The sequence below is a fragment of the Equus asinus genome, chromosome 21 (genome assembly GCF_041296235.1).
Source record: "Equus asinus isolate D_3611 breed Donkey chromosome 21, EquAss-T2T_v2, whole genome shotgun sequence".
NCBI classification, from domain to species: Eukaryota; Metazoa; Chordata; class Mammalia; order Perissodactyla; family Equidae; genus Equus; species Equus asinus.
The window spans coordinates 49,537,478-49,565,044 of record NC_091810.1 but is presented as its reverse complement, the minus strand read 5'-3'; the positions used below and the strand labels follow the sequence as shown (position 1 = coordinate 49,565,044).

General features: G+C 56.3%; 2 protein-coding genes across 6 annotated transcripts; one reads left to right on the top strand and one right to left on the bottom strand.

Annotated features, from left to right (window-relative positions):
* Positions 1 to 11,121: 11,121 nt before the first annotated feature.
* On the bottom strand, positions 11,122 to 22,375 carry CCDC71 (coiled-coil domain containing 71). 4 transcript variants are annotated; one of them, XM_014840397.3, is made up of 4 exons: positions 22,119 to 22,375; positions 20,654 to 20,777; positions 19,803 to 19,935; positions 11,128 to 16,512 (listed from the first exon to the last, which is right to left on the bottom strand). In XM_014840397.3, the coding sequence occupies exon 4, from the start codon at positions 16,458 to 16,460 to the stop codon at positions 15,033 to 15,035; it is 1,428 nt and encodes a 475-aa protein (XP_014695883.1). In that variant the 5' UTR covers positions 16,461 to 16,512; positions 19,803 to 19,935; positions 20,654 to 20,777; positions 22,119 to 22,375; the 3' UTR covers positions 11,128 to 15,032. The 4 variants fall into 4 exon arrangements, with proteins under 4 accessions (XP_014695882.1, XP_014695883.1, XP_044610089.1 ...); XM_044754154.2 differs by lacking the exon at positions 20,654 to 20,777 and having other exon boundaries at positions 22,119 to 22,259; XM_014840396.3 differs by lacking the exons at positions 19,803 to 19,935; positions 20,654 to 20,777; positions 22,119 to 22,375 and adding an exon at positions 18,473 to 18,592 and having other exon boundaries at positions 11,122 to 16,512.
* Positions 22,301 to 27,202, top strand: KLHDC8B (kelch domain containing 8B). 2 transcript variants are annotated; one of them, XM_014840399.3, is made up of 6 exons: positions 22,301 to 22,440; positions 23,389 to 23,899; positions 24,983 to 25,147; positions 25,486 to 25,710; positions 25,808 to 25,909; positions 26,342 to 27,202. In XM_014840399.3, the coding sequence occupies exons 2-6, from the start codon at positions 23,524 to 23,526 to the stop codon at positions 26,536 to 26,538; spliced, it is 1,065 nt and encodes a 354-aa protein (XP_014695885.1). In that variant the 5' UTR covers positions 22,301 to 22,440; positions 23,389 to 23,523; the 3' UTR covers positions 26,539 to 27,202. The 2 variants fall into 2 exon arrangements, with proteins under 2 accessions (XP_014695885.1, XP_014695884.1); XM_014840398.3 differs by having other exon boundaries at positions 22,321 to 22,440; positions 25,465 to 25,710.
* Positions 27,203 to 27,567: the final 365 nt, after the last annotated feature.

Here is a 27,567-nt window from a genome sequence, read left to right as displayed (position 1 = left end):
CTTCTTGCCCAGTGCCTGCTCGTTCTGGGCCAGGCAGTGCTCCAACCCTGGGGATCAAGTCATCTGAGCCAGGCTCTCACCTCTGGCCCTGATCTCCATCATGACCCTGACTCTGACCCCAGCCCTAAATGAGCTCTAAGCCTAATCAACATTTGACCCTCTTCTGAATTTTGACCCCTGCCCTGATCCCTACAAGGGTCTGGACCCGACCTGGACTCAGCTCTGACCATCCCTGTCTGACTCTGACCCTCCCATATGACCCTGATCCCACTTTGTACCCACCCCATCATAGCCCAGCCATGCACCCTCCAGGCAGCTCCAGCTGTTCTGAGCCCATTTCAGCAGCTCTTGGGCCTCAGCTCATGCCCACCGCACTCACTCTCTGGCATGCTGCTTGGTGTCCATCAGGCTATATGTGCCCTCCTGCAACTCCACCACACCTATTTGGGCTACCTGCAACTCCCAGAGTAAGAATGGACCTGAAACCCCACCCCATCTAGATCCTACTGTCTCAAACATATTGTTGTCCAAGGTTCCTGGGGGGGCAGGAGGCTTTAGAACTGAGACCCTGCCTCAGCCCAGCATAGCCCAGTCCCAACCTAAGCCCTACTTGACACTCTTCCAGAGGAATCCCTGAGACCCCAGCGTCCACCATTCCCATCTCACCTTACCCAGGCCCTGAGCCAGGCCCATAGCATGTGCTGCTTGCTCTTCTGCCTCCTAGGCCTACTGCTGACTCAGAGCCAAATGGGTCCTGAGAGCTACAGCTGCACGAGACAGATGCCCCAGGACCAGGGTCACATCCACTGCCAGTGTCATCCAGCCCAGGCACCATGCCTCCTGGGGCTAAGGTTAGGGGATCACAGGGAGGTCACAGCAGAGTAGCAAGTAAGTAGAGTATTCACTCGATCAGGGTATTTAATAGCACCATAGTATCACAGTGGGTCAAAGATCTCAGAGAGGAGAATGAGAATCAAAGCAGCCACTGAACAAGAGGTGTGAAGGAGCTGAGGGGTATCGGTGGGGTATGACCTCCTGTACACTGGCCTCCAGGCCTCGAAGCATCTGTTTCACCTCCTGCAGCCCTTGCTCTGCAGCCCTTGTGAATTCCTGCCTCGGCCAGCACCCACTGAACATCCAGCACTTGGTCCTGGGCCCTGGCTGCACCCTCCCTGAAGGGCGCAGATGATCAGTCAGGCATACCTTTCTTCCCCACCTTCTGACCTCTACTTCCAGCCTCCTGGTCCTTTATCTGGTATGCTGTGCCTGAAGCTTGTACCTTCAGCTCTGGGCAGCTTCTAGGGGAGGGCACCCTGCATCTGATCCAACAGAAAAACAATGCTTGCTGCCCTACCTTGAGGGAAGGGCACTGCCAGCGTGTGCTGTGCCATCAGCTCCACACTCACAGCATCCACACATTCATCTGTGAGGATGAGGGTAGGGATTATGGGCATGAACTCTGATCCCTGCCCAATGAACCCTGACCCCAGCCTCTCACTGATCCTGCCTCTTACATGACTACATGATGTGCTAGAGGCTTACAAGAGCCAATTTTCAGGAATTTTGTGAATCAGTTATTAAATTGTAGGTAGGATTAAATCAGCCATGGTGGGATTATTTACACAATGGAAATTGACAAACACTACAAATCAGTTCCTCCTGACTCCCAGCCAGTTGTTAAACATTTATGAGAACACTAATGCTCCCACCTGACACCTGATCAGCCCTTATGAGTATTCCTCATTCTAGAAGGAGCATCATAGCATGGTCCTGGATGACTCCTGCCCCTGCCCTCAGCTGTGAACAGACACGCAACAAGCAGACATGTTCCCAAGAGGAAATGCTGGATGATCTGCACAGTTGCTTGCACAGGGGCGATGGTGGCCACGCCCCAGGGCCTCCTTGCATGATGCCATGTCACCCAGGCCTGGATTCCCATGGAACCTGCTGTGGCCTGGATTTGCTGCAGCTAGTAGAGGTGGGTCAGATGTGTACAGGAATGTGTCTCCTGCAACCCTATGGCCAAGCCATGGTCCCTTATGATCATGGTTCCCACCCATGGCACCCATGGCTCTGTACCAGTTGCTGATGCTGCTTCAAGGCTGTGACTGCTATATCCAGGCTATAGAAAGAATTATGGGAGGCAACTAGAGCCCACTGGGCAGCGGGCAGGGTCCTAGGACAAGAGAGAACACCACAGGATACAGGAACACAGGCCAGCCCAGGTCCCTAACCCCTGCATTCCTGCACACAAGATAGGGGAATCCAGGGCTAATCCCACAGCCTAGTGGTTAAGTTTGGCGTGCTCTGCTGCAGTGGCCTGGGTTCGGTTCCCAGGAATGGACCTATACCACTAGTCAGTGGCCATGCTGTGGCGGCAACCCGTATATAAAATAGAGGAAGATTGGCACAGATGTTAGCTCAGGGCAAATCTTCCTCAGCAAAGAAAAAAAAAAAAGGATAGGGGCATCCAGTGAGGAATGTATGTCCCAGATCCCCTATTGCCCTACACTCAGGTTACCCCTAGGAGAGAATCTTCACCTTGGCAAAACCCCCCACAGTGATCCATATCTCCACCTACCACTCCAACTTTGACTAGGAGCCTCAGAAGCTGTGGGTGCAGCATCTGGACCCTGTCGACCAGCCCTTTCAGTTTCACCTCCCACATAGCTGTCCCTGTGGGCTAGCCCGTCCCCCACAGCAGCTGCTCCATCCACCACCAGGCCTCTCAGGCCTGTCCTAGGATGCTGTCTGGTCCTCCAAGTGTGGCCATGACCTGGGCTCTAAGCATGGCCTCCAGATAAAGCAGGGCAGCCGAGGAGACCTGGGCCTCAGCACCTGCAGGGGATAGGAGGGATGGATAGACGGGTGGTTCAGGGTTCCACTGGCTAAGTCAGGGCCAATTGGTCTCCTGGGTCCCCCAGATATGTAAGCAAGGGCACCTGATCCCTTCCTCCCACCTCAGCCTAGCCCTTGCCCTCACCTCTGCCCACCCACCTGCCCATCTGGCCTCACCTTGGGCTCCGTGGCCCTCTTGGGCCAGGCCAAGCCCTTGACACAGTCTAACTCCTGGGATAATTCTTTTAGGCATTCACAGTGCTCCCTAACCCACAGCTCTCTTTCTGCCACAACCTGTGGCCCACAATGTCCAGGCCAGTGCAGTCATTTCCCTCCTGTGGGAAGATGGAGCATCACTGTGGCCAGAGATGCTCTTTCCTCCATGATTCCTCACTCAAGAAAACCCACCAGACTCCTAGACCCAGGACTCAGACAGGCCAACCTGTGACCCTCTGAATCCCTGACCTGGGGAAACTAGCTGGAGACCTGCCCCCTGCTGATCCCAGCCCCCTTGCCTGAGCCCAGCTATCCACTCTATAAATTGCTGTAGGGTCCCCACAGTGGGTGAAGGAGATTCCAGGAACATATGTGCCTGCTGGAGCACCCCCTCCAGGGCCTGCAGGCACTGACCCTAGCCCTCAGCACCCTCACCTTCCCACATTGCCAGCCTCGCCTTCCACATACCCTCTGGGTTCTCAACTCATGACCTGCTGCTCTTTGCTCCTCTGTGTCCTGAGTCAAGCACCCTGCTGTCTCCATAACCTCTCTCCCATGCCTCCTTCACCCCCGACTCCCATCCTTTCCTCACCAAGGACATAAGAACATGCTTCAAAGCCTCATTCAGTTGCTGACCACTCTCTTCCCGGAAACACTCGCTTCCCATGGCCATCCCTCTCTGCCTGCACCAGCTCTCAGCCCTAACCCTCCACCTGCACCTCCTCAGCCTCCTTCCCAGCCCCATCCCATCCTCATCCCCACCATGCTCATTCTGCTTGCCATGACCAACTCAAAGTGGTTCACCCACATGCTCACACATGGCTGCACATGGGGTCAGACACTCAGTCTCATGTCTGCTCTCCCAAGACCCTGCCACTACCTCCCAGTTAATGTCACACAAGAGCACAGACTCACACAGCTGTCTGCAGGCACATACACAAGTGCTGGTGATCACATTAACACTCCCATCAGCCATAAGTTATACCCTGTCATAGTCACACACACATTCACTCACACCTGGCCATTGCCACATGCTATGTACAACATGGGTTCACTCACTGGGTGACACACTGGTTGCAAAGTGTGTTGGTCATGGCAGCTGCAGAGCTTGCAGCCCTGAGGCCTCCCCCAGGTTCCAGAAGGAGGGAGGCATGGTAGCTATAGTCCCACCCTAGAGTGTGGGGGCAACAGGGGCAATGCCTGCTGACCTGGTTGCAGAAGCAGGCTGTAGCCGCAGATGGGCACCATGCAGGGAGAGTGCCCTGGGGGTCAGAGCTGCAGCCTAGGGAGAGGAAGGGCTTGGCAGGATCTGAGGAAGGAGAACCCACCCACCCATCTTGGGATGCCCCCACCAACCCTGCCCACCTTAGGATGCCCCCACCCACCCCACCCACACACTCACACTGGCAACCCCCTGGGCATACGGCACTGCTGTGGAAACCAGGCCTGCAGTGGGCACAGTCAGAGGCATTGCTGTAGTGAAGACAGTGCTGGCAGTGCCCTACTGTGGCGGGCGCAGGCAGCAGGATTATGGGGATTCACATTGTTGTTGCACTGGCAGGACCAGCACAGACTCCTTCTGGGGTCTCCTCCTTGCCATGACCCACTCACAGTGGTTCACCCACACACTAATGCATGACTGCACATGGGGTCAGTTCCCCAAAGTAGCCAGAGGAACAGCGGTCACAGGAGGCGCCTAGGGAGGATTGGGGTATGTATCAGTTGTCTCAGTTATCTTCCTGTCCCCTTGGGGCCTGTGGGTCCCATATACCTAGCCAGAAAGTCTGAGGTCTAGCTCAGAGGGCAGAGAACACAATAGCTACATTATGGCCCATCTTCCTACCTTACAAGTTCCACATCTGTAATTCCTGCCATTTCACCCTCCTTCCTCAGAATGGGAATTCCTTGAGGAGAGATGCCCAGTCTGCAGCTCAACATACAAATGGCATTGGCAAAGATTTGCCTCATAGACCTGATGGGACTGTAAAAAAGTGAGTAGGCCATGGGTTTGCCACTGCCAACCATTCCTCACCTGCATAGCCAGGTGCACAGAGGCAGAGGACACATCCACTTGTGCTGTCCACATGACAGGAACTCCCATGATAGACGCCAGAGCAAAGGTGCCCAGGACAGAGGCAGGGCCTGCACTGCTAGTAGCTGTCCAAGCACCTGGGGGCAGTAGCACATGGAATGGGGCCTGGCCCACTCATCATAATTCCTACCCAACTCTTCCATCGCAGGCCTGGCAGACACCTGTAAGTGGGTGGCACAACTCAGCATGCCCATTGCAGGCACAGGGTTGGCAGTGTGGAAAGCTCCACCAGCCAAGGAGGCAGTGGTCACAGCAGCAACCAGCAAGGCCTGCCCAGCATGCACACTGCCCATTCATAGGGTTACAGATGGCACTAGTGGCACCCTCAGTGGGGCAGCGGCACTCTGTGGGGAATTACAGGGTGATCAAGCCATGCAGAGAAAGGAAATGACTGGTCCCAGACCCCACATCCACACCCACTGGCCCTGAAGGCTCACCACAGCAGCCAGTGGGCCCAGAGCCATACGTTCCAGACACACATGGTCACAGGTACAACCAATGATGTTAGGATGACAGGGGCACTGCCTACCCAGCAGGGTACACTCAGTGCTCAGTTAACCATGGGTGTGGCACTCACATGCTGGCAGGAGAAAAGGCAAGATCAGATGAACCTCATGGTACCTCCTGCAACCTCTATCCTGCAGCCCCCTCAAGCTGGGACACACACTTACCAAGGCCACCCCCGTGGGGCAGGGCCGAGAGAAATGCTGGAGATGAGGTGAGCACAGGCCTCAGGTATGGTACTAGAGAGGCCCATCCTTGCTGCCTCCAGGTAGCCTGCCTTGTGGAGCTGCTACAAGCACCCTGTGGCCCCAGGGCCCACAGATCTCAGCCCAGGCAACTCCTTTCCCTGGGGCAGGAGCACAATCTAGTAGGAGGATGGAAGATGGCAGGCAGGGGACAGTAATCCCAGCCCCACTCACTAACCTATTACCTACCTTCCTTATGTTGGCCCTCACAACCCCTTCCCAATCCCTCCTGTTTCCCTTTTGAACTTTTTTCTCCTTTCTCTTCAATGGCCCAAATCTAACTCAAATGATTCATTCAGAATCATTGCAGCAGCCTTCCCCTGACAATCCATTCTCCCCATGTCTGTTCCTTGCTCAAATCCCTTCCATGGCTCCCCACTGCCCCAGGATAAAGGTTAAGTCCCTTTCCTGGCCCAAGAGGTCCTGTGAGGTCTGGCCGGCCTATTCTCACCTTCTATCCTTGCGTTCTTCCCCTCCCTACACTCTCCACCTCTCAATCCTCTTGGTGCAACTCCTAGCCTCTGTGGCCCCCCGACTCCCCACTCCCTAGCCCCACTGCATCCACAGTGTCCTGCTATAATTTCTGTCTTCCCTGATGTGGGATCTCACTCTCCCTAGGATCTCACTGAATCCAGAAGGATGGTACCCCCCTCAGGCTTCTGCACCCCCTCGGTCTGCCACAGCTGGAGGGTCATGGAGTAGTGAATGTCCAGTTGAAAGTAGAAACGTCTGGATAGAACCTCTGCAGGGAGGAGAAGAGAAGTAAGGGTGGGATAAGGAGGTCAGGATTGTGTGGTCCAGGGGTGCCCCATTTCCATTGTGCAGTTATTGGGTCTAACGTTTCATCAAATGACCAATGGAAAAAGATCAACTTTTTTTTTTTTTTCAGGAATATTAGCCCTGAGCTAACTACTGCCAATCCTCCTCTTTTTGCTGAGGAAGACTGGCCCTGAGCTAACATCCATGCCTATCTTCCTCTACTTTATACGTGGGATGCCTACCACAGCATGACTTTTGCCAAGCGGTGCCATGTCTGCACCCGAGATCAGAATCAGTGAACCCTGGGCTGCTGAGAAGTGGAATGTGCAAACTTAACCACTGTGCCACTGGGCCGGACCCAAGATCAACTTCTTAAATCCTGCTCTGTTTTAAAGATTTTATTATTCCTTTTTCTCCCAAAGCCCCCCAGTACACAGTTGTGTATTTTTAGTTGTGGGTCCTTCTAGTTGTGGCATGTGGGATGCCGCCTCAGCCTGGCTTGAAGAGTGGTGCCATGTCCACGCCCAGGATTCAAACTGGCGAAACCCTGGCCCGCCGAAGCAGAGCACGCGAACTTAATCACTTGGCCACGGAGCCGGCTCCTATTCTGCTCTGTTTTAAATTAAGTTCCTGTTTTGATTGTTCTATGACATGATGATATTCCATATTGGGAATTTGCCACATTGCCTGGGTGTTGTTTCAAATGTGTTGGCAGCATAATAAGGTCTTGGTATTTGGGGTCACAGGGTCCTGCCTACCTATGTGCATGGGTCAAGGCCACCTGGAACAGATGCTCTGAGGGCGGCAGATGGGCACAGCAGACACTGCTGGGCAGGGATTTGGCACGGACACTGACTAATGCCTGCCAGTCTTCAGGTGCCTAGGGTAAGGGGTCAGCAGTCATAGAGCTGCCCCTACCCCTCAACCAGCACCATCCATTCACCTGCCTGTCACCCATGCCACTGACCTGAGTCTCACAGCTCAGGACAATGTCATACTCTAGGGCATAAGGCACAGTGGGCACCAGTAGAGAGAGGCCAGCCCCATCAGCCACATGTGCAAAGTCCAAGCCAGTCCATAGTGCAGAGCTGGCTCCCTGATGCAGGGGCAGGGGTTCCTCTGAGGTCTGGTTGTAAGACTCCCAGGCCCAGGCCCAGACCACTGCGGAACCTGGGACCCTCAGGACATAGGTTCCACTCTCCCAAGACCCCAGGGACTCATAACCCCAGGGCTTGGGCCCCGTTCCCACTAAGACCCTAGTAATCTGTGACCCCACCCTATTCCTCAGACTCCTCACCGTGGGAAGCTGGCAGCTGAATGGGCTTGCCTGGCAGGGTAGAGGGCACATTGAGGGTTGCACTGTCTCTGAAGCCAGGGCTGGAGCCAACTGGGGGAGGTCCCTGGGGCTTGTGTACAATGGGGAGGAGCTGGCCAGGGGGCTCCCTGGGGGCAAATGGGGTGTCAGTGCCCTCCAGCCTTCTGGCCCTGTGCTCTCCCACACTATTCTGGGAATACGGGCTCTGTCCAAGACACCAAACATCTGACCATGCTGACGCCCCCCACCTGGACTCCTCACCTTCCTAATCCCGCCCAGCCTCTTCTTCCAATTAGCTCTCTCTGGGCACTCCCTCCCTCCCTTGAGCCCCAAGGTCTGAGCCTTGATTTTCTCCTGCCCCTGCCCGTGCCCCTCCTGGACGCTCACAGGCAGCTGGGGGTCAATTGGCTGGAGGCCCTGGCCAAGCTCGGCTTCAGCGGTGGCCTGGTCAAGGACAGTACCAAAGTGCCCAGATTGGAGCTCATGGCAGTGGCAGCCACAGAGGTCGGGGTGACATAGGCAGAGGCTCTCCCCTGTAGAACACCTGAGTGAGCGTGGAGGCAGGGAGGGGACAGAGTCAACTTCTGATTCTTGCCACTTGACCCTGACCCCCAGGTCCTGCCTTGTCCCTGTTGCTGTAAGCACCCCCAAAGTCACAGTCACAGGGCTGGCAGCCTACAGAGTCACTGCTCAGACTCCAGAACTCAGGCTATAAGAGAGTATATGGGTGGAGGAAGGACAGGAAGATCTGGATGGAGAGAGAGGAGGGTCGGGGGCCTGGGAGGTCATATACTGGGACTGCCTGCTGCAGGAGGAAGGGGGATGAGTGCAGAGCTTGAATGCTCCTCTGCCTATGGCTGAGAGGAGGAGAAGAGACCCTTGTGTACTCTTGTGCAGCTTCACAGAGGCGAGGTAAGAGGTAAGAAGATGAAGAAACAGCCATAAACAGGGTTACACAGGGTTAAAATAAAAGTTAAACAAAGGATTTCTAACGTTTCAGGAGATGGAGTTGTTCCTTGGACTGAGTCTTCCTTCACACGTGTTTGCTGTGAAACACCTTTAAACCCAGTGCATAATACTGTTCTAATTTGTTTACTTGCTTTTCTTTCTTTTGTTTCGAAAGCTCCCACCTGAAGACACATGACGGTTCAGCTAGCCAAGGTGGCGCTGACCCTAGTGACCATGTGAGGAAGTGGCACTAACCAATGTGAAAGGCTCAGTCTATAGTCACACTGATTATAGCCTTATACTTGTCAGCTTCTATAAGCTAGGCATCCAAGATAAAGGTCAAATCAAAAGGTGGGTCAAAGCTCACCAGACAACGGCTGCAGTCCAATCTAGAGATAAAGTGTTCGCAGTGACAGGCACCACTGGAGGGATCACAGGCATGAGCGCCAGGGACCTAGCCCCAGGGGTCATACCTGCAGGCTAAGGTACAGGGCTCTCAGGGTGCTAATGGGACTGCTGTAGGGGTAAGTGGGTGCATGTGTTATCAGGGCAGTGATTGGGGACAGAGAAGGGATGACATGGTGTGGGGGCCTACCCTTAGGGTCACTCATACTGGCGTGCCACTGACGGGTGGGGCTCAGGTCATAGTGACCAGGCTGGCAGGAGTCACAGCGCTGGCCTCAAACATGAACTTTGTAGCAACACTGACCAGAGAGTAGGCCACGGGTTTCATCTCTGTGGGTATCACATAAACCCCCTTCCAGGGCACCCACAGGGTCACAGTCACAGGCTGGATCAGGGGTCAGAAGTGAGGACAAGGGACTGACCCAGTGGCATAGTGGTTAAGTTCATGTACTCTGCTTCAGCGGCCCAGGGTTTGCGGGTTCAGATCCCAGGTGCAGACCTACACACTGTTTACCAAGCCATTCTGTGGTGGGGTCCCACATACAGAAGAGAAGAAGATTACAGAGATGTTGCTCAGAGACAATCTTCCTCAAGCAAAAAGAGGAAGATTGGCAACAGATGTTAGCTCAGGGACAATCTTCCTCACCAAAAAAATAAAAAAAAAAAGTGGACAGAGTTAGGTCAGAGGTCACCATGGAGCTGAAGGACTGGGGTCAGAGTTGGGATTGGGGGTTGGAGGGCTCACATTTGCAGGAGTGAAGGGAAGGGGGATCCTCCTGGGGACCTCAATAGAAGAGCTGGCAGAGCTCGCAGTGGTGCACCCAGTTGTGTTGTGCTGACACGTGTCACGCTGCCTCCACTCACATTGCCAAAAGCCAGATACAGGGCCATTTCAAAGTGACAACTGCGGGCATGCCCATGGCACTTGCATTCTGAGGCAGAACAAGAAAGGTGGATATGGAGCGGGTTGACCCATAGCAAGTATGGCCAGAGTAGGGTATGGCACCTACCCTGGCAGGCATGGGGGTGCCCAGGGTCTGTGTGCCATGGGTGATCCTGGTGCAGGTCCTGGTAGCACTCACAGTGGGTACCAGCTGTGTGGTGGTGGCAGACTCAAAGACCATGCACCTGGCAGAGAGGAGGACAAGAAGAGTCTGCCTCAGTCCCTGAGCTTGTCTATCCCACTAGCTACAGATGCCCTTCCTGTGGTGCTCACCATCCCTTCCACATTGGCTGGGGCCCCGTGTGCAGGCCTGCACTCAGAAGCATGGCCATGGCACAGGCAGCTGCTTTGGGCCACGATCTCAGACCGGGCACAGTAGTAGGAGGGGTATCCCTTGACGCCCACCAGGGGTCTATCAGCCATTGTGTGCAGTTTGGAGAAATTCACATGGAGGTTAGTCACCTGCAGGGGCTCTGGAGATACAGATTGTGAGACCTCAGGCGCCTTGGTCGTCATCCCTCTATGTTTGAGATGGAGGGGAAGGAATGGGGGGTAGGGGTGTCCCTTCCCTCTCTGCATCATTGCAGCCACCTCCTCTAGCACCCATGCTGTGAGACTTCCTCATCCCTGCTCCCCTGGGCATACCATGTTAGGATGACCACAGCTCCTCCGCCTCTGCACTGCTCCAGCCCTGATATCGCTCTTGAGCTGCACCTGCACATCCCACTGCCTCCTGGACACCCCATTCCAGCATCTCTAGATATTTGAAACCTGCTTCCCCAAGGCAGTAAAGAAGTCCATTCCCCAACCCATCACCCAAACTAGAAATCAGTTTATCACCCAGCCAAACCACATAAGCTATTAGTTTGCTTATTTATTGACTGTCTTTCTCACTTTTATGTCAGCTCATGTCAGCTCCAAGAAGACAGATACCTTGTCTATCTTCTTCCCCCTGAGCATTGCTCAGAAGATGCCTGGCCCACAGTGGGGCTCAATGGGAACTTGTTAAATGTACACATGAATGGAGAGATGGGTCCACAGCTCCTCCTTCTGCTCTACAGCTTAAGTCAGTTACCAAGCCAAGGTTACCTCCTATACCTCTCCTTTGCCAGGTCTCCCCTTTCTCCTGATCAGAGGAACGAGCAACAGCTGCTTGGGGACCTAGAGTGAGGGCTTGGGGTGAGTAGTTGGTAATAACTGCAGGCAAGGTGGGTGTAGAGCGTAGAGAAAAAGCTAGTTTGAGGTTTGTCCTCCTGTTTTGGTACTTGCCTGGCCTGGCTCTGGGCTGCCCTGTGGGGTTATGGTTAAGCGTTCTCTAGCCTTTTAACAAGCCTTCTGCTTTACAAGAGGTCACACCCAGAGAAGCCGTGGCGCCACCTAGAGGCAGCTGTAGGGAGGTAGGACATCAACTAAGGCCAGGGTGATGAATCAACCAGGAGAGCAATGACAGGGCGACCATGATAGGGACAGTGATGGGGAATGGTGATGGAGGCTCATAAAAAGGAGAGTTATAAGGTACAGTGATAGGAGCAGACAGAGGACAGTTATGAAGGCTGGCATGGATAGCAGTGATGGGGACTATAGTGGGGCCCCACAAAGCACTTTAGCGATGTGGCAAAAATAGGGGACAGACATGGAAACTGCTACCCATACCAGCCCTTATACACTGGGCACAAGTATAGGGACCAGCAATGGGACACGAATGGGAGGCCTTAACAGGGACCACAATAGAGGATCATGGCAGGACAAGAGTTGGGGAAACATGCTGGGGGACTGAACTGGTTTGCCTGCTACCCTGCCCCACCAGTGCACATGTTCAGGCAGGACCTCACCTCTCCAACACCCTCACTCCCCCCAAGTGAGTATCTGGCTGTCCTGACATGCAAGGAATACAGGACTGGCAGTGGGGATGATTACCCTGAATCTTGGTGTTGTTTGGGTCCTCCACCAGAATGGCTGGGTCCAGAACTTTGAAAACTACCTGAGAGGAAGAAGCAAGCCTGAACTTCTGTCTTCACTCTAAGGCCCAACCTCCCTTCCTCTGGGCCTGACCTCACCCTCAGTGGAAGGCTTGACCTCCGAGTAACACTGGTCACCGATGAGGTCACTGACTCTGTGGCCACTGGCAGGAGGGATCCCAGGAAAGAGGCCTGGGCAGTTGTGGGCAAAATATCAGTACACATGCCAGGAGTGGCCATGGTCTACTGAGTGTTTGAGGAGCAGAGCTGCTGGGCGGAATGTCTGGGGACAGGAGGGGGTTCTTGGGTCACCAGGGGCAAGCATCACTGGTAGGAATCAGGTTGGGAGGCACAGAGCAATCCTTCAGGCTGGGGTACTGGGTCACCTTGAAAGTCACAATGAGGTGGGTAAAGTAGAAGGCACCTTCTAGGTCCAGCTGGATGGTGATTCTCAATACCTATAACCATAATGGCTGGTCAGAGTGACCAGGCCCTGACCCCAGACCTGCACACATGGGCACACCAGCACCCTCACCACTCTCTGCCACCAGGTCTTGTTGCTGTCGTGACTGCGCCTGCCCCAGATCACATTCTCAATGCCATAGCCTTCCCGGTCCCGAGAGCCACAGAAGCAGCAATTTTCAGGGTCTTGGGGGAGGTCCCAAGGAAACTGAGTAGGCAGGGGGTAAATGGGCGGCCCCCCATTCCAAGAATTCAGAGGACAGGCCTCTCTCTCTAGTCGCCAGCAAACCCCACAGGATCAAACCTGCCCAGAAAAACCCAAAGATACCATCTCCGGAGCACCCACCCTCCTCCCCACCTGCAGGTGACTGACAATGCAGTAGGGCTCAGGGCCATGGAGGCCACAGGTGGATGAGGTTCAAAGGCTCTGGCCATGGCCAGCAATAAGGTTGCTGGTGAGGGGGTAGCAGCTGCCACTTGAGCAGCCTGGTGGGGGAACTTCCTGGGCAATTGCTCTGGGAGCCTGGACTGGGAGGGACAGTCTGTGTAGAGATCCTAGGGGTACCCCCACCTCACGCCACCCTACAGGGAGGCCTGGAGATTTCTTCTCTCCCTCTGGCTGGCTCTCAGAGAAAGAGCAAACCCCTCACCCATCGGTGGCAGCAGCAGCAGAACAGAAAGGAGAGGCCTAGCCTGGCTGGGGGTCCTGGGCGGTGGGAGATGGAATCAGGCCTGAGAGAGAGAATGCAGAGTGAGCCACAGGTTGGGCCGCCCTTGAGTTGAGTGAAGCCCTCAGGTCATTCTCCATACTCACATGGTAGATGGAAGCACTACTGCCAGACGCAATGAGCATGCACGGTTGTGGGACTACAGTACAGCTGGGAGTGAGGGGGTCCCCAGAGCCTGGGGAACCAAGGGAGGCAGCCCCCAAGGGAAAGATATTAATAGCAGCCACCAGATGCAGAAGAAAGGTGGGGAGGGAGGGAGGCACCAAGAAGCACACAGAGCTTCTACAGGTCCACCATTCAATGCAGCTGATGCCAGCAGGGTCAGACTTCAGACTAACCCACAGAGACAGAAATGATCTGATACTCATTCCAATGAGGTTCCTACCCCTAGCCCTGAAAGGCTGTTCGTCTCCAGGAGCCTCTGGGGAATGTGTCCCCCTCCCTGCCAGCCCCAGCCACTGCCACTCCGGCTGGGCAGTGGGTGAAGAACTGGTAGATGGAAGAGAACTAGTTTTGTTCAGGGTTCAGGGCCCAGCCCCCTTTCCAAAGCAGAAGAGCAGATAATGTCTGAAACATACAGGCCCTGTTGGGAGGTATGATAAAGCTAGACTGGGAATAGCCAGAGCACTTGGAACCCAGGCAGAAAACACTGCTGATGGAGCGAGGAAGTCATTAAAACTCTCCTGGCTCAGGTACAGAGTACCCCATCCACGCAAAGAGAAAATTCTCTGGTCACTGAGGGCAGATTCTGTGGCCCTACAACCAAGAGCCCTGGCCCCCAACTCAACTCCTAAGCCCTTGCCGTCAATTGGGGAAGTAGACGTTAGTCACTCTCTTAAAAGGAGGAGAGGCAGAGTACTTCAGCCAGTTTAGGCCTGGCCCTGCTTCATGCAAGCCCAGGCAAAGCCCCAAGGTTTCAGCTAGAGCAGGCTAGGAGACACAGCCAGGCTGTCTGCTCTGCCCCTAGGGAGCAGTTCCAGAAAACTCCCCTTCTCTCACCTAAATGCTGGCTGCAAGGTTCCCTATAGAGCCACCTTTTCTCTTCTGCATGGGGCCTATCTGGGTAACAAATCAGGGCAGCTGCAAGGGAGGCGTCCCACCTCAGAGTGGCTCTGCTCCTGCCTTCAGGGGCTGCCTCTCCACATCCACAGAGGCCAGAATCTCAAGAGGCTTGGGAGCTGCCCCTTCCCACATCATCCCATCGCTCACATCAATGACCTGCCCCAGACTACCAGGACCCTCTCTGGCAGCCCTGTTCCTGGGGCCACTTTTCCTATATGCTCAAGCTGGCCTATCGCAGTCACAAATAGAAAAAAAGACCATAGAGGGTGGGCCGGGAGACTGAAAGGTGGAAAGGTATAAAACGTGATAGATGGAACAGTGGACATACAACTTGAAGAGTAATAAGTCACAGTGCATCGCGCCATGAGAACATCCCCTCCCGCCCCCCCACCCCCACCCCACATCCTCCAGTCTCTGAAAGGAGGCCGGTGGCTCTCAGGGCCCTGGAGAGGCACCTGGAGTCCTCGGGGTTGTGGAGTCCATGGGCATTGCACACTGTGCCACTGGCCACACAGACAGTTGGGCTCAGGTTCCCCAATCATTGCTATGTGAAGGAATCAGGGTGCTGAGCATGGCAGCAATGGCTGGAGCCGTATTACAGGGGATAGGTTCACGTGGAGGATCCGTTGAGCCCGCTGCCGCACCTCATCGTCCGAGAACCGCCTGTCCACCTTGATGACCCGGAATTTCAGCAGCTTTGCTGTTCCAGGCCCTAGCCATGCCTTAGGGGATCGGGGCCCAAGCCGTGTTCTCTTCCAGGGAGGAAGATCCTTCGCCTCCTCAGCCCTTTTCCTCTTCTGCCCCCCAGTCTCAGGGCGGCCTTTCTGGACCCTCCTTGCAGTCCTGGCCTGTACAGACCCTTTTGGCCTGCCCCTGCCCCTGGGCTGGGTCCGAGCCGCCTTGGCCCGCACTGTCTTGGCTTTGGCCTTTCCCCGCACTGCCTTGGCCCTCGCCCGCACTGCCTTGGCTTTGGCCTTGATCCGTGCCACCTTAGCCTTGGCCCTGATTTGTGCCGCCTTGGCTTTGGCCTTGATCTGTGTTGCCTTGGCTTTTGCCCGGGGCTTGGCAGTCTTGGCCTGTGTTTGAGCCACCTTGGCCTGGGCACGAGCAGTTTTGGCCAGTGTTCGAGCTGCCTTGGCCTGGGCTGTTTTAGTGCCCAGGGTAGAGTTACCTTTCATTCGCAGGCTACTGAGGGACCCAGTGGCTTTGTAGGTCTTGCTCTGGGGCCCAGTGCCTTGTTGGGGTCTGGCCCTGGAGCCTTTGCCTGTCAGACACTTGGGGCCCTTGTTTGTGCCTTTTCTGGGAGCTTTGGGCCGGGGGTTCCCCAGCCCCTTCCCTGAATCTTTCCGCAGCTTCAGGGGAGAGTCTACAAGTGAGAGCTGCAGTGACTGTGCCTTGTGCTTGGCACTCAAGCAGGGCATGGGAGTTTTGAGTGGAACCAGGGCCTCAAGGACGACGGAGAGCCGCATGGCAGGGTAGACACCTGGATAGAGGTGGGTGGGGAAACCCACTGCTGCACCCCGGGCACGGCTGGCATTTGACTGCTTCAGAGAGCTCAGTAGCAGGTTGGTGGTAGCATGCTTGGCAAGGGCTGGTGTGGATGATTTGGCCAGCCTGCCAGGCAGTGGCATGGGGAGCAGCGTGGCCCGGCCTGCAGGCAACCGTGTGGCAGTTCGGGGAGCACTGGTTGGAAGAGATGTGGCAGCTGGGATGGGGGCACGAGCTTGTAGCTTTGTCTGGCTTGGGGGGTTGGCTGTACATGAACTATAGCCATAAACATCACCACTGCGCAGGATGGTAGGTTGGAAGCCATCATCCCGCAGACCCTGCAGGAAGGCCACAAGCTGGGCCTCTGTGGCACTGAGATCCTGGCTCATGGGGTTAAAGACAAGCAGCGCCTCCTCCAGGGCCTTTTTCCCTGCCGTGGAGATCCTCGACCAGGAGTGCACAGCTTTCTCCTCCACATGCTGCACCACCACGCTCATGGCATTAGGCACTGCAGATCTGCCTGGGTATCCACAAACCAGCGCTTGGCACCTCCGAAGCAAGAGGAAAAAGAGTCAGTAAGAACAGCACCAAGATAAGGGGCTAGGATAGGTAGTAGATCATCTAGGCCTGCACTCTCCATAACATCCATTGACATGAAGAGACCTGACCACTCCTTGGGGCAACACTCTGGTCTCTGACCTACCATGGTGGTAAGGCAGGGGTTGGGGGGTGGGGGAGGGACCCACATGGGTCAGAAGCTGCTTCTTCAGGATACGTGACCACAAGTTCATCAGAGCCATCTAACCTGCTGTTGGGTCCCTAGAAAGATTTGGCCCATTCTAATTCAATTCTGAATTCTAGGCCAGAAACCTAGTATTAGATTCAACCCTGGGAACACAGGTGAATACCTCGGCCCTCAAGGAGCCGTGGGCAGAAGGCAAGACAGAGGCACCATCAAGGTTCTTGGGTGTACAGACTGGCACCCAGCTCAGCTCGCCAATGAGTCAGGCAAGGATTCCTGGGGGAGGCAACACTTAACTGGGACATGAGTGATCAAAAGGAAAGGACCCGCTGTAAATGGAGCAAAAAGGGGCATAATTTATACAATGGCTCTGAAGTGAGAAAGAGTAAGGCACACTTGGTGTGACTGGAATCTGCAGTCAGGGCTGGGCTATCTAGCCAGAAAAACAGGTGAAAGCAGGGCAACACAAGCCTTGAATGTGGCCAAAGGGCCCAGACTTACACCCAATGTCCATCTCTGTTACTCCAGCTGCTGCTGTTCAGGTGTCCAAGGATGAACCTCCTTGCCCACCAGAAGTTTTGCTTTCAGAGTCCCCAGACAGGCCACTCAGGTCTGATTCCTAGCACCACAGTGACGGAGACCAACCCCAGGGAAAGAACCACACTCCCCAACAGAAACTAAAAAGATGATGAGTAGCAGGTACTAATGACACATCTCTAAGCAATCAGGCAGGCTAGGGGCCAGGCAGTCAGACCAAGAGGCCAGGGTCTGACAGTGGGTGGTTAATAAGGTGGACACTAGAGATTTGATTTGTCCTAATTAGGGTTTGGAGGGCCCCAGACCTTGGCACAGCTCAGATGGAGCCGTCTGGGAACACCGAAGTTGTCCCATGCTCCTCTGAAAAAGCTGTAGATATTATCTTGACTAATATCTAATGCCCAACCCAGCACTGAGGGCTCCAGGAGGCAGCTCCCCAGCTGCACGGGATTATTAAAAGATCAACTGGGATCAGGCAGGTCCCTGGGGCCAGGAGGCAGCTTATTCCTACCGCCCTAATGGACCAGAAGAAGTTTTCAAAATCCCCTGGAGCTCTTTGTTTGGAAACATTCTTGGATCCTCAGGTGTCTCCAGCACTTCCTCTCTCCAGAGGCCATTCTCCGAGCACAATCCTTGCACATGACTTTAGTTCTTTTCTTTCATTTTTTCCCAGGGGATGCAGTCCCCAGGGTTGTAAATTGTAGAACAGAGAGGGGCCTGTTTACCCTCAGGCACAGATACTGGGGGTGAGCTGGGGGTTCTTCCGCCCAGGTCGGTCTGGGCCCTTGAGAGGGGGTCTTCTGGGCTTTCCAAGAGGCTCCGGAAACAGAGGCTGCAGCCTGGCCCCCGACTTCCCTTCACACGTGCCCCCGAGGCCGGCCGGGGAAGTTGATGAAAGATGGGGGACGGGAAAGGCCCCATCCAAACGGACTGGTGTGGGGGCAGATTAGGGCCCTCGGCTGGGAGGCCGCATCCCTGGGGCCTGAGCCGCGGGTAGAAGCAGCGGTCTTGGAGACAGCGAAAAGCGCGGAGCGGTCAGGGCGAGCCCGACTGGGTCGCGCAGCCCCAGGGTGGGGTCGCTGGGCACGGGGTGGGGGTGGGGTAGGGGGGGGTCTCAGCCGAGCCGGCGGAGGGCGCGGGTCCGGGAAGAGCCAGCCGCTCGGCCCATCCGCCCTGTCGCCTCGCGGACGGCCCCCCCGCGGTGCGGCTAGGCCCACGGCCCCAACCTACCGGCGCCGCCGCGGGGACCCAGGACGCGCCTCTGCGCCGCCTCCGCTGCTCCAACATGGCCGCCCGCTGAGCACCGGAAGTGCGCTGCGCTTCCGCTTCCGGGACCTAGCCCGCCCTAGTGACCTTTGACCCCCCGAGACCCCGTTTCCCCCAAAGTCTGAGGGCGGGGTAGATGGGTACCAGGGAAGGCTTCCTGGAGGAGGTGGCCGCGGGGACTGCTCTAAACCCATCCGGGCCTGTGCAGGAGTCTGAGGAGCAGAGGCCCTCTCAGACGCGGCCCTAGGCACCAACTGCACTGGAGCCCGGCTAGGACTGGTTTAGGGGCCCAACTGACCCCCTCTCTGAGGAGCCTGGTGGTGCAGCCACATCTGGGAGCGACTCTCGGCAAGGTCCAAGCCATCCTCCACCCTCTGGTCCTCCTACAGCCACTGACAAGGCCTGCCTCTGTCCCAGATGCCTGACCAGAGGGTGAAAGAGGAGTGCCTGCTGCCTGGGAGGATGGCGGGGGAGCCCCTATTGTTTTTGTAGCAGGAGTACCTCCTCAGAGGGCAGCAGGCCTTCCTCTCTTCCTGAGAATGGGGCCCACTGCATGTGGCATGAAAGGCTCGTGTGCACACATGTGCTGCACACAAGCCCAAAGTTGGGCGTGTCCAATCTGAGAGTCCCAGCATACCAGTGTGGGCTTAAGCGTACTTGCCTAGGAACAGGTGCATGGGTGTGGTGGGAGGACCCCGGCCCAGCCTCAGCCCCCTAAATGGCAAGAAGTCCTGCCTCCAGTCTTAAGCCTGCCCTGAATCCCTGTCCTTTTGCCTAGGAGACTGGGACCTCAGTCTTTCCACCTGTACCCTGGGGCCAGCAGAAGGGCGGTAGTTACAGGGCCTACTGCCCAAGCAGCACCAGATGAGAGGACAAAGGTCAAAATTAACCCTAGGAGTCCCAGGGGTCAGAATGGTCTCTACTGCTCTGACCAAAGGCCCCTCTTGGTCAGGGGGTCCCCACATCCAAGGAGCCAGCATGGAAGCCCTGGTTTCATGAATGAGATGGTGGGGGCATTTGCACTTGAATCAGAGCCTGCGCTAGGAGGCAGAAATACTGCCACAACTCTTGGGCCCTGACATGTACAATGGTGCCAAATTTGGTAGCTGGGGCCAGGTGGAAGTTGATGGGCAATCACAAGAGGGTGGCTGGGTGCTTCATTTGGGGACTGGTTAATAGCCCTTCTCCCTCCCAATATGAATTCAGGATTCTCCAGCTGCTCTACATCTCCCTGCCTATACAGAGGGGTCTGGGCACCAGCAAAGAAAAACACCCACCCCACCACAGGCCTCACCTGGTGTCCCTGAACTTCCCAGGGCCTTAGCACTGATGGTGGTGTCCTCAGCACCTTCAAGCGTAGCCAAGCTGTCCAGTAGGAAATGCAAACTCTCCTGCTCCTCTGGGATCAGTGCTTCTAGCCCCTCATCCTGGTAGAGAGAAGGGAAGGGTGGGATCCCAAGGGCCAGGCCTCAAGAGATGCAATCAGGAAGTCCCACCTGAGTGTTCCCAGTCCTTAATTGTGTGTGAGCCCTGTCTCTGCCCTATCCATTGTTGAGTATTAGCTATTCACTCTCAGGACCAATCTAGCCTCACCTTCTGCCCCACTTGTCTTCCACAGCTTCTCCAAAGCCAGCTGGAGAAGCTGCCTCTGTGTAGGTGGGGCTAGGGCTGCATAAGCAGAAGCTACTTCCATGAAGACGCAGAGCTCAGCCTCCAGTGATGGCATGGGCCTAGGTGTGTCCTAGGAAGGGGAGCTCTCTCGGATGATGTCCAGCCCAGAGGTCAGAGCAAAATGGAGGACTAGGAAGGGTAGGTCCATTCCCAAGCTGTGTCCCTTTCAGACATCAGAACTGGGATCATGGTAGGGGTTAGGAGTAAGGGTCATGGGGTACCTAGCTCCCTGAGTGGAGGCTGATCCTTCTGCCTCTTGGTGCCCAGTATGACCCAGATGGAACTCTCTGGGAGTATTAATCAGAGCAAAGTCTGACTTGACCTGGACTTTGGTGGATACTGACTTTATAGGTATAACTGAGATCCGATAGGATGAGGTTGGGAGAGACCACTGGGTCATCCAAGGATTCAGCCCTTGTTCTCCATTTGGCATCTTTTATTGCCCTGAGTGATGGGACCGGCAACCCTACCTACCTGAGCAGAGAGGTCTGGTGGAGATCTAGATATGAGTGAGACCAGTGGCCTAGGAGGGATCACTCCAGGAGGGAGTCTGTGAGCCAAGGAGAAAAGCCAGGGGCAGATCTTGAGGAGCTACTTCCTGGGAAGGGAAAGGAAGCAGGGCTTGTAAAAGATTCTGAGAGGCAGGATAAGCAGTAGGAGGAAGTCAAGGTCATGAGGGGTGAAACTTTGAAGACGCTAGTAAGATTTCAGTTGAGACAAGTTTCACAAGGACCCCCTAGTTTTAGCTATATGGTGTTCCTTCCATGGTGACTTCCAACTCCAATTGCCAGGCCCTAAAACGGGCTGAAGACTCTCTCTCTAGTCATGGAGAAGGCTCTGCCCACACTCTTGGCAGGCTATAAGTCAGGCAGGCTAGGGAATTAATGCCCCCGAGCAGCTCTCAATCCATGACTGATGGAGATTTGAAAATGAGTACCTCATCAACACTTGCTCTGGTAGGAGGGACAATAATGTGAGGCCCATGTTCTATACTGGCTTTCAGAGTCCCCAGCAGGATTTTGTCTCAGTTGCCCACAGTGGTAACTTCCTTGATGAAACACTCTTTATATAAAGGCTACTTTCCTATCTCTTTGCCAGTACTCTACTGGTGCTTCCTGGCCTCACTTCCCACATTAACTATATGCACTTGTATCTTTGTCTCCAGGTGTGCTTCTGGGGAAAATGAGACAGACACTGTCCGTGAAAGAGGGACAAGATAGTAGCAAGCACAGACAACCACAAGGTGACCACAAGGTCTCATAGGCCACCACTGACCTATATGAACAGGCCCCCAGCTCACAGACTTGGCCAGTACTCTGAATGCTCAGAAGATAGGCTGGGTAAGGCTCTCTGTCTGAGGTAGGTAGGCCTTTGGCACACCAGGTTGCTCTCGCCTGACCCCAGAGTTTGCTAGAGGCAGGTCTGGGACCATGAAGATGGACAGTCACAAAGTGCCTTGGACCCCAGAGTAGCCCAGGCCTCAGGACCTATGGGATGAGGCCAAAGTGACTTGCCTGGGAGTTTCCCTGGCCTCTAACTCTTCAAGCTCACCCTACGCTCAGAGCTACCCTCTCCACCCAAAAACTCCTCCCACCCAGGCCTGTGGAAGGTCCTGTCAAGCCCTGAGGCAGGCACTGTCTGCTCCTCCACTCCCTCTCTCTAGCCTCAGTGTGTACCGTAGGACCTATTCTGTGCCCTGCTGTGTGCCTGGGGAATGGCCACCCAGGCACCATCCCCACCAGAGGCCCAGGCCATGCCCCAAGTGGCCTCCAGGGGGCGCCGCCGCAAAGCCTGTTTTTGGGCTCCTCCGAGCTCAGTAGGTGGTGGGCCGGCGGCTGCAGCTCAAGCCCCCAGGTTGTGCTGGCCCACCCCCCACCGGTGCTCCCAGGCTGGGTCCCGCTCAGAACGGCCCCCACCGCACACGTGTTGTGCTGCTTACCGCTGCCTCATTTCTCCCCCCGGCCCGAGGTGGACCCTAGGTCCTGGGCAGGCCTCGTGTCCACATGTCCGTGTCTTTTCACCCGTTTGCGTGTGACCATGGGTCTGCGCGGCCTGCTCCGGCCACGGCAGGTGCAGGGTTAAGGCGGGGGGAGGTTTTCCCGAGTCGGGAGGGGGATGAGGGGCGGACGCCGTCCAGCCCCGCCCCGCGCCGGAGCCGAGCCGGAGCCCCGCCGGAGCCTGGCCTCAGCCCCAGTCAGAGCCCGCACCAGCGGAACCGGAACGGCCGACCCCGCGCCCCGGCGGCGCCGGAGCCCGGGCCGGTGAGTCCCGCGGGAGCCACGCTCAAGGGAAGTTTAGGGGCATGGGGTGTAGAGCCCCAAGCGCGCTCGCCTGGACCCGCCCCCCCTCCCCGCCCCCTACTCCTGCGAGGTGGAAGTTTGAGGCCAGGAGGCCCTCGCACCAGCGGTCCCAGGAGCGTGGTCCCTGCGGGGGGCTGGGAGGGGAGAGGCTGGGGAACTTGGGGATCTGCTGTGAGGGGACCCAGAAGTCCAGCTGCCCATTGCTGCTGGAAACGCCCTAGACTCTGGGACCGTAGAGTCCTGTGCTCACAGGATCCCCACATCATTCGCCTTCTCCCTCTGGACATCAAGGAGGCTGGCCTCTGAGAACGGGGCGTGGACAAACCCCTGAGGGTAGACCTCAAGGGGGAATGTGGGACCTTGGCGTCCAGCCCCTCCTCTGATCTTGGCCTTTTGCTAGTGGGAATGGATGAACTTTATGGAACAGGCCCCAAAAGGTTGGTAAGGATACCCCGGAGTCTGATCCTTGGCAGCTACTGAGAGACCCTTATGGCTGCCCAAGGCACACTGGAAGCCAGGAAGCAGAACTCTGCTGATGCAGAGCACCAGGGTGAGAATTTTTGAGGGGAAGGAAAGGGGGCCAAGATGGAGAGTCCTATCCTAGGCGTCTTGCCTCCCTCCTAGACCTAGATTTGACTAGGGAGCTCCTAGGTGAGAGCAGGGTTAGGAGCAGAATCCCTCATGCACCATAGGAATTAGGAGAGTTGCCTGGATGTCTGGGAGTCTCCCCTCCTCACTCCAGGAGGTGTGCCTCCACAGTGGTGTGCTAGCTACCGGGGGTGGGTCCTCCTCCTGCCTTTCCCACCAGTGATTTTGGGCCAGCCCTGCTCTCAGCTACAGGCTGCTCATCTGTACCGTGAGGGGCTATATCCAGTGGCACTGACCCTTTGTTTTCCCTCTCTCCTCCAGGTGAAGGCAAGGTCCCTGGACTGGTCAGACGTCCCCTTGTAGCCCTGGTAGAATCAAGATGAGGCCCCATCTTTCCCCCTCAGTGAGGCCTGTAGCCTGAGCAGATGGCATGGCCTGCCACTGGAGGTGAATACCATGGCCACAGGAGGTAGCCGGGCCTTTGCTTGGCAGGTGTTCCCACCCATGCCCACCTGCCGGGTGTATGGCACAGTGGCATACCAGGATGGTCACCTGTTAGTACTGGGGGGCTGTGGCCAGGCTGGACTACCCCTGGACACTGCTGAGACACTGGACATGGCCTCACATACATGGCTGGCACTGGCACCCCTGCCCACTCCCCGGGCTGGCGCGGCTGCTGTGGTGCTGGGCAAGCAGGTGCTAGTGATGGGCGGTGTGGATGAGGGCCAGAGCCCAGTAGCTGCTGTGGAGGCCTTCCTGGCTGATGAGGGCCGCTGGGAACGTCGGGCCACACTCCCTCAGGCAGCCATGGGGGTTGCGACTGTGGAGAGAGGTGAGTGGCTTCCCAAGGAAAGTCCGTTAGGTGCCCCAACACCCTCCATTCTTCCTGACTTGGTCCCTTACCCTCAGAAATTGGGTAAGAGCTATGAATTTTGCCTGGGTGCCCTGGACTTAGCTTTGCCTTCTCTACCCTTGCCTCCCTAGCTCTGAGTTGGGCTAGCAGCAGCCTTAACTGCCTTTTCCAGCTGTCAGGTGGGAGGCAGAGCCCAGGCTGGCCCCCAGCATGATGGGAGGCCCCAGTCACCTCCCTGCCCCATTCCTCCTCCCTAAGAGACAAGGAGGGATGGCCCAATGACTCCCAGAGTTATAAATAACCTGGGGGAGAGGGAGAGGAGCAGGGCCTTGGCTCAGAGCCCAGCAAGTGCTTAGATTGCCCCCCCCTACACACACACACCAGGGAGCCTGAGCTGGACAAAGGTCAAGCTGGCCTGGAGACAGTTGCTGTGGAAGCTCCCAGCTGACTAACCCATCTCCCCAAGACCCCCAGACATGCCCCCGGGTGACCCTGAGGGCATAACAGGGCAAGAACCTACTCTAGTGAAAGGGCAGGGTGGAGAGGTACTGGCAAGGCTCCTGGGCAGAAAGAAGGCTTGTGGCCAGCACCCTCATCCTGCAGGCCCAAGCCCCTCTCCCAGCCCCCGAACTGATCCCCAGAGCCCCTTCCCCAGTCTGAGTACCATGCTGAGCAGATCCCCAAATGCCGCCCCCCCTCCCCCAGCTTAAACCATCCTCCACCCTCCTTCCCCCATGGGATCCCCCACCTTGTGGCCTCCAGGTCTGACCACCAGTCCTGCTTGGATGCCAGACTTGGTTGCCATAGCATCTCCAAGGAAACGGAGACAGATTATAATTAGATCGGCTGCCTCCTGCTCTTCATTTGGAGGGGCCCTGGCCAGAGTGGGAATCCTAGATCTCCCAGCCCCGACTCCAGGCAGGCAGATTTCCACTTTGCTGCTGGGGAGGGATACCACAAACACATGGTCCACAGCCACCCCCAGGCCTGACCAGGGCAGCTGTCAGAGTGAGGTACCCTGGAGAGGCTGGGCTACAGTCTGAATTACTCTTTTTTATGCAGATGGTATGGTGTATGCTCTGGGGGGAATGGGCCCCGACACAGCCCCCCAGGCCCAGGTTCGGGTGTATGAGCCCCGTGGGGATTGCTGGCTTTCACTACCTTCCATGCCCACACCCTGCTATGGAGCATCTACCTTCCTGCATGGGAACAAGATCTATGTCCTGGGTAAGGACCTGGGGGATATGGGAAATGGGCTTGAAGTCCAGAAGCATCTACCCCAGGTTGGCTGGGATCAGGCTTAGTATGGGATGGCGGGACAAGAAAAGCTTTATTTGGGTAAGCCAGGTTTGCTCGGAGGCTCTGACCTCTGGTGGCCCTGCTGGGACTGGAAAACTAAACCCTAGAGCCTGAGGATCTGCAGGGTGGGTGATCCATGCTCTGGTGTGCATACAGCTGGGTATGGGGAGCTGGGACGGGCAGTGATGAAGGCTCAGCAACCTCGTGAAGAAGGAGACTTCCAGACCCCCTGGGCTCTCTCCCAGGTGCCCCAATTCCCTTGGCAGGGGGCCGCCAGGGCAAGCTCCCAGTGACTGCTTTTGAGGCCTTTGATCTGGAGGCCCGTACCTGGACCCGGCACCCAAGCCTGCCCAGCCGCCGGGCCTTTGCAGGCTGCGCCATGGCCGAAGGCAGCGTCTTTAGCCTGGGTGGCCTGCAGCAGCCCGGGCCCCACAATTTCTACTCCCGCCCACACTTTGTCAACACTGTGGAGATGTTCGACCTGGAGCATGGTGAGCAGTGGCTGGCCTGGGCTGTCCTCCCATTCTCCATGGGATGGAGGGGTGCAGTGTGTTGAGGGGGCTAGATCTGAACTCCTCTCTCCTGCAGGGTCCTGGACCAAGATGCCCCGCAGCCTGCGCATGAGGGATAAGAGGGCCGACTTTGTGGTTGGCTCCCTTGGGAACCACATCGTGGCCATTGGGGGCCTTGGTGAGTCTCCGCGTGGCTAGGGATAGGGGAGCCCAAGACAGGAAGGAGTAGCCCTCAGCCTGAGCACCACCTCCTATCCTTCTCTAGGCATTCCAGGGATCAGGGCTTTGTGAGCTTTCCTTTCCCAGTCTGTGAAGTGGGCAGGGTGTGGTCTGTGTGGCCTAGCTCTTGGGGTATCCCTCATACTTGACTGAGGGCTCTGTACCAGCAGTTGCCTATGAGACACAGACAGGACAAATGCCCACTGAATGAATGGAAAAATAGGAATATGAATGAATAAAGGAATGAATGATGGATAGGGGTGATGAGTAGCAAGGCACTGCCAGCCCCTCCTGGGGTGGTGCCTGCTGGGCCTTGTTCTGGGTTCAGGGAGCAAAAAAGCTGGAGCCCCTGCAGCCTGTGCCATTTACAACCTCTGTCTCCTTCCTGCAGGAAACCAGCCGTGCCCTCTGGGCTCTGTGGAAGGCTTCAGCCTTGCACGGCGGCGCTGGGAGGCACTGCCTGCCATGCCCACGGCCCGCTGCTCCTGTTCTAGTCTGCAAGCTGGGCACCGGCTGTTTGTCATCGGGGGTGTGGCCCAGGGTCCCAGCCAAGCTGTGGAGGCACTGTGTCTGCGTGATGGGGTCTGAATGCCTGGTGCGGCTTGTCTACTGGAGCAGCTCAGTGCCAGAGGCAAATGTCCGTGGCTCCTTTTGCTGCTGAGGAAGCTTGCTGTGGCCCTGGGGGCTGAAGGAGGCACAGGGGTGGGCACTTTAGATACTGCCTTGGGGACTTGGGGGGGGCCTTCGTCTTTAGCGCAGGACACACATACACTTACACCCACCTTTACCCACATTCATTCATGGACCATGCCTAGCTCCCCTCTTGCTCTGGAACTTACTGGGTCCTCTGGCCAACTGGGAAGTAGGAGGAGGGAGAGCTAGCCTCATGCCCCACAGGGTCGGTGCCTACCTGGAATTGACCAGGCCCACCCCAATGTCTGTTCCTGAAAAAACCTAACTTCTAGCCTGCCTTGAGGTCCCCGTGGACCCAGGAGGGTTCAGAGAGGGTAGGGGACAGAGAGGGAATGGAGGAGTGGATGCAGGACCCTCCAGAGGGCCAGAGGAATGTAGGCCTTGGGCCCTTTACGCTGCTGGCTGTGTGACCTTGAGCAAGTCATTTCACCTCTCTGTGCCTCAGCGTCCTCATCTGTAAATGGGGATCTCTGAAAACTTCCTGCCCTACCTACCTCACAGGGCTGTTGTGAGGACCCAGGGAGTTCAGAAGTGGAAGTAAAAGTGCTGCTAAAATCTAGTCTATGGCCCCTGGTGTGGACTCTTGTGTTGTCCCTGAAGTGCCTGACCCTCCTTCAGAGGCCTCAACTCTCCCAAGGATGACAATCCAGAGGAGCCTTTTGGATCTGACCTCTGCCCTCCAAGTGTTCTGGTATCTAAGCCCCACCTAAGCCTCAGCTTCTCTTTTGGTGACATAGGATGACCACTGGTCCCCACTGTCCTGGATGTTAGAGGGAACTCACAGGATACCAGAGAAGAGCTCAGAAAACTACAACAAAATACAACAGGGTCAGGATGACCTCCAGGTATATGCCACACAGCATCTCCTCAAAGCCTGTGCTCACCTCCATAGAGAGGGGTAGTCCAGTGGGGCTGTGGCCAGGA

Excerpts from the sequence above, each read along its gene's own strand:
- KLHDC8B (XM_014840398.3), top strand. The coding sequence starts at position 23,524 with ATGGCCACAGGAGGTAGCCGGGCCTTTGCTTGGCAGGTGTTCCCACCC. Across the intron at positions 25,148-25,464 it reads GAACAAGATCTATGTCCTGG|GTGCCCCAATTCCCTTGGCA; the intron begins GTAAGGACCTGG and ends GCTCTCTCCCAG. Across the intron at positions 25,910-26,341 it reads CGTGGCCATTGGGGGCCTTG|GAAACCAGCCGTGCCCTCTG; the intron begins GTGAGTCTCCGC and ends TCCTTCCTGCAG.
- CCDC71 (XM_014840397.3), bottom strand. The coding sequence starts at position 16,460 with ATGAGCGTGGTGGTGCAGCATGTGGAGGAGAAAGCTGTGCACTCCTGG.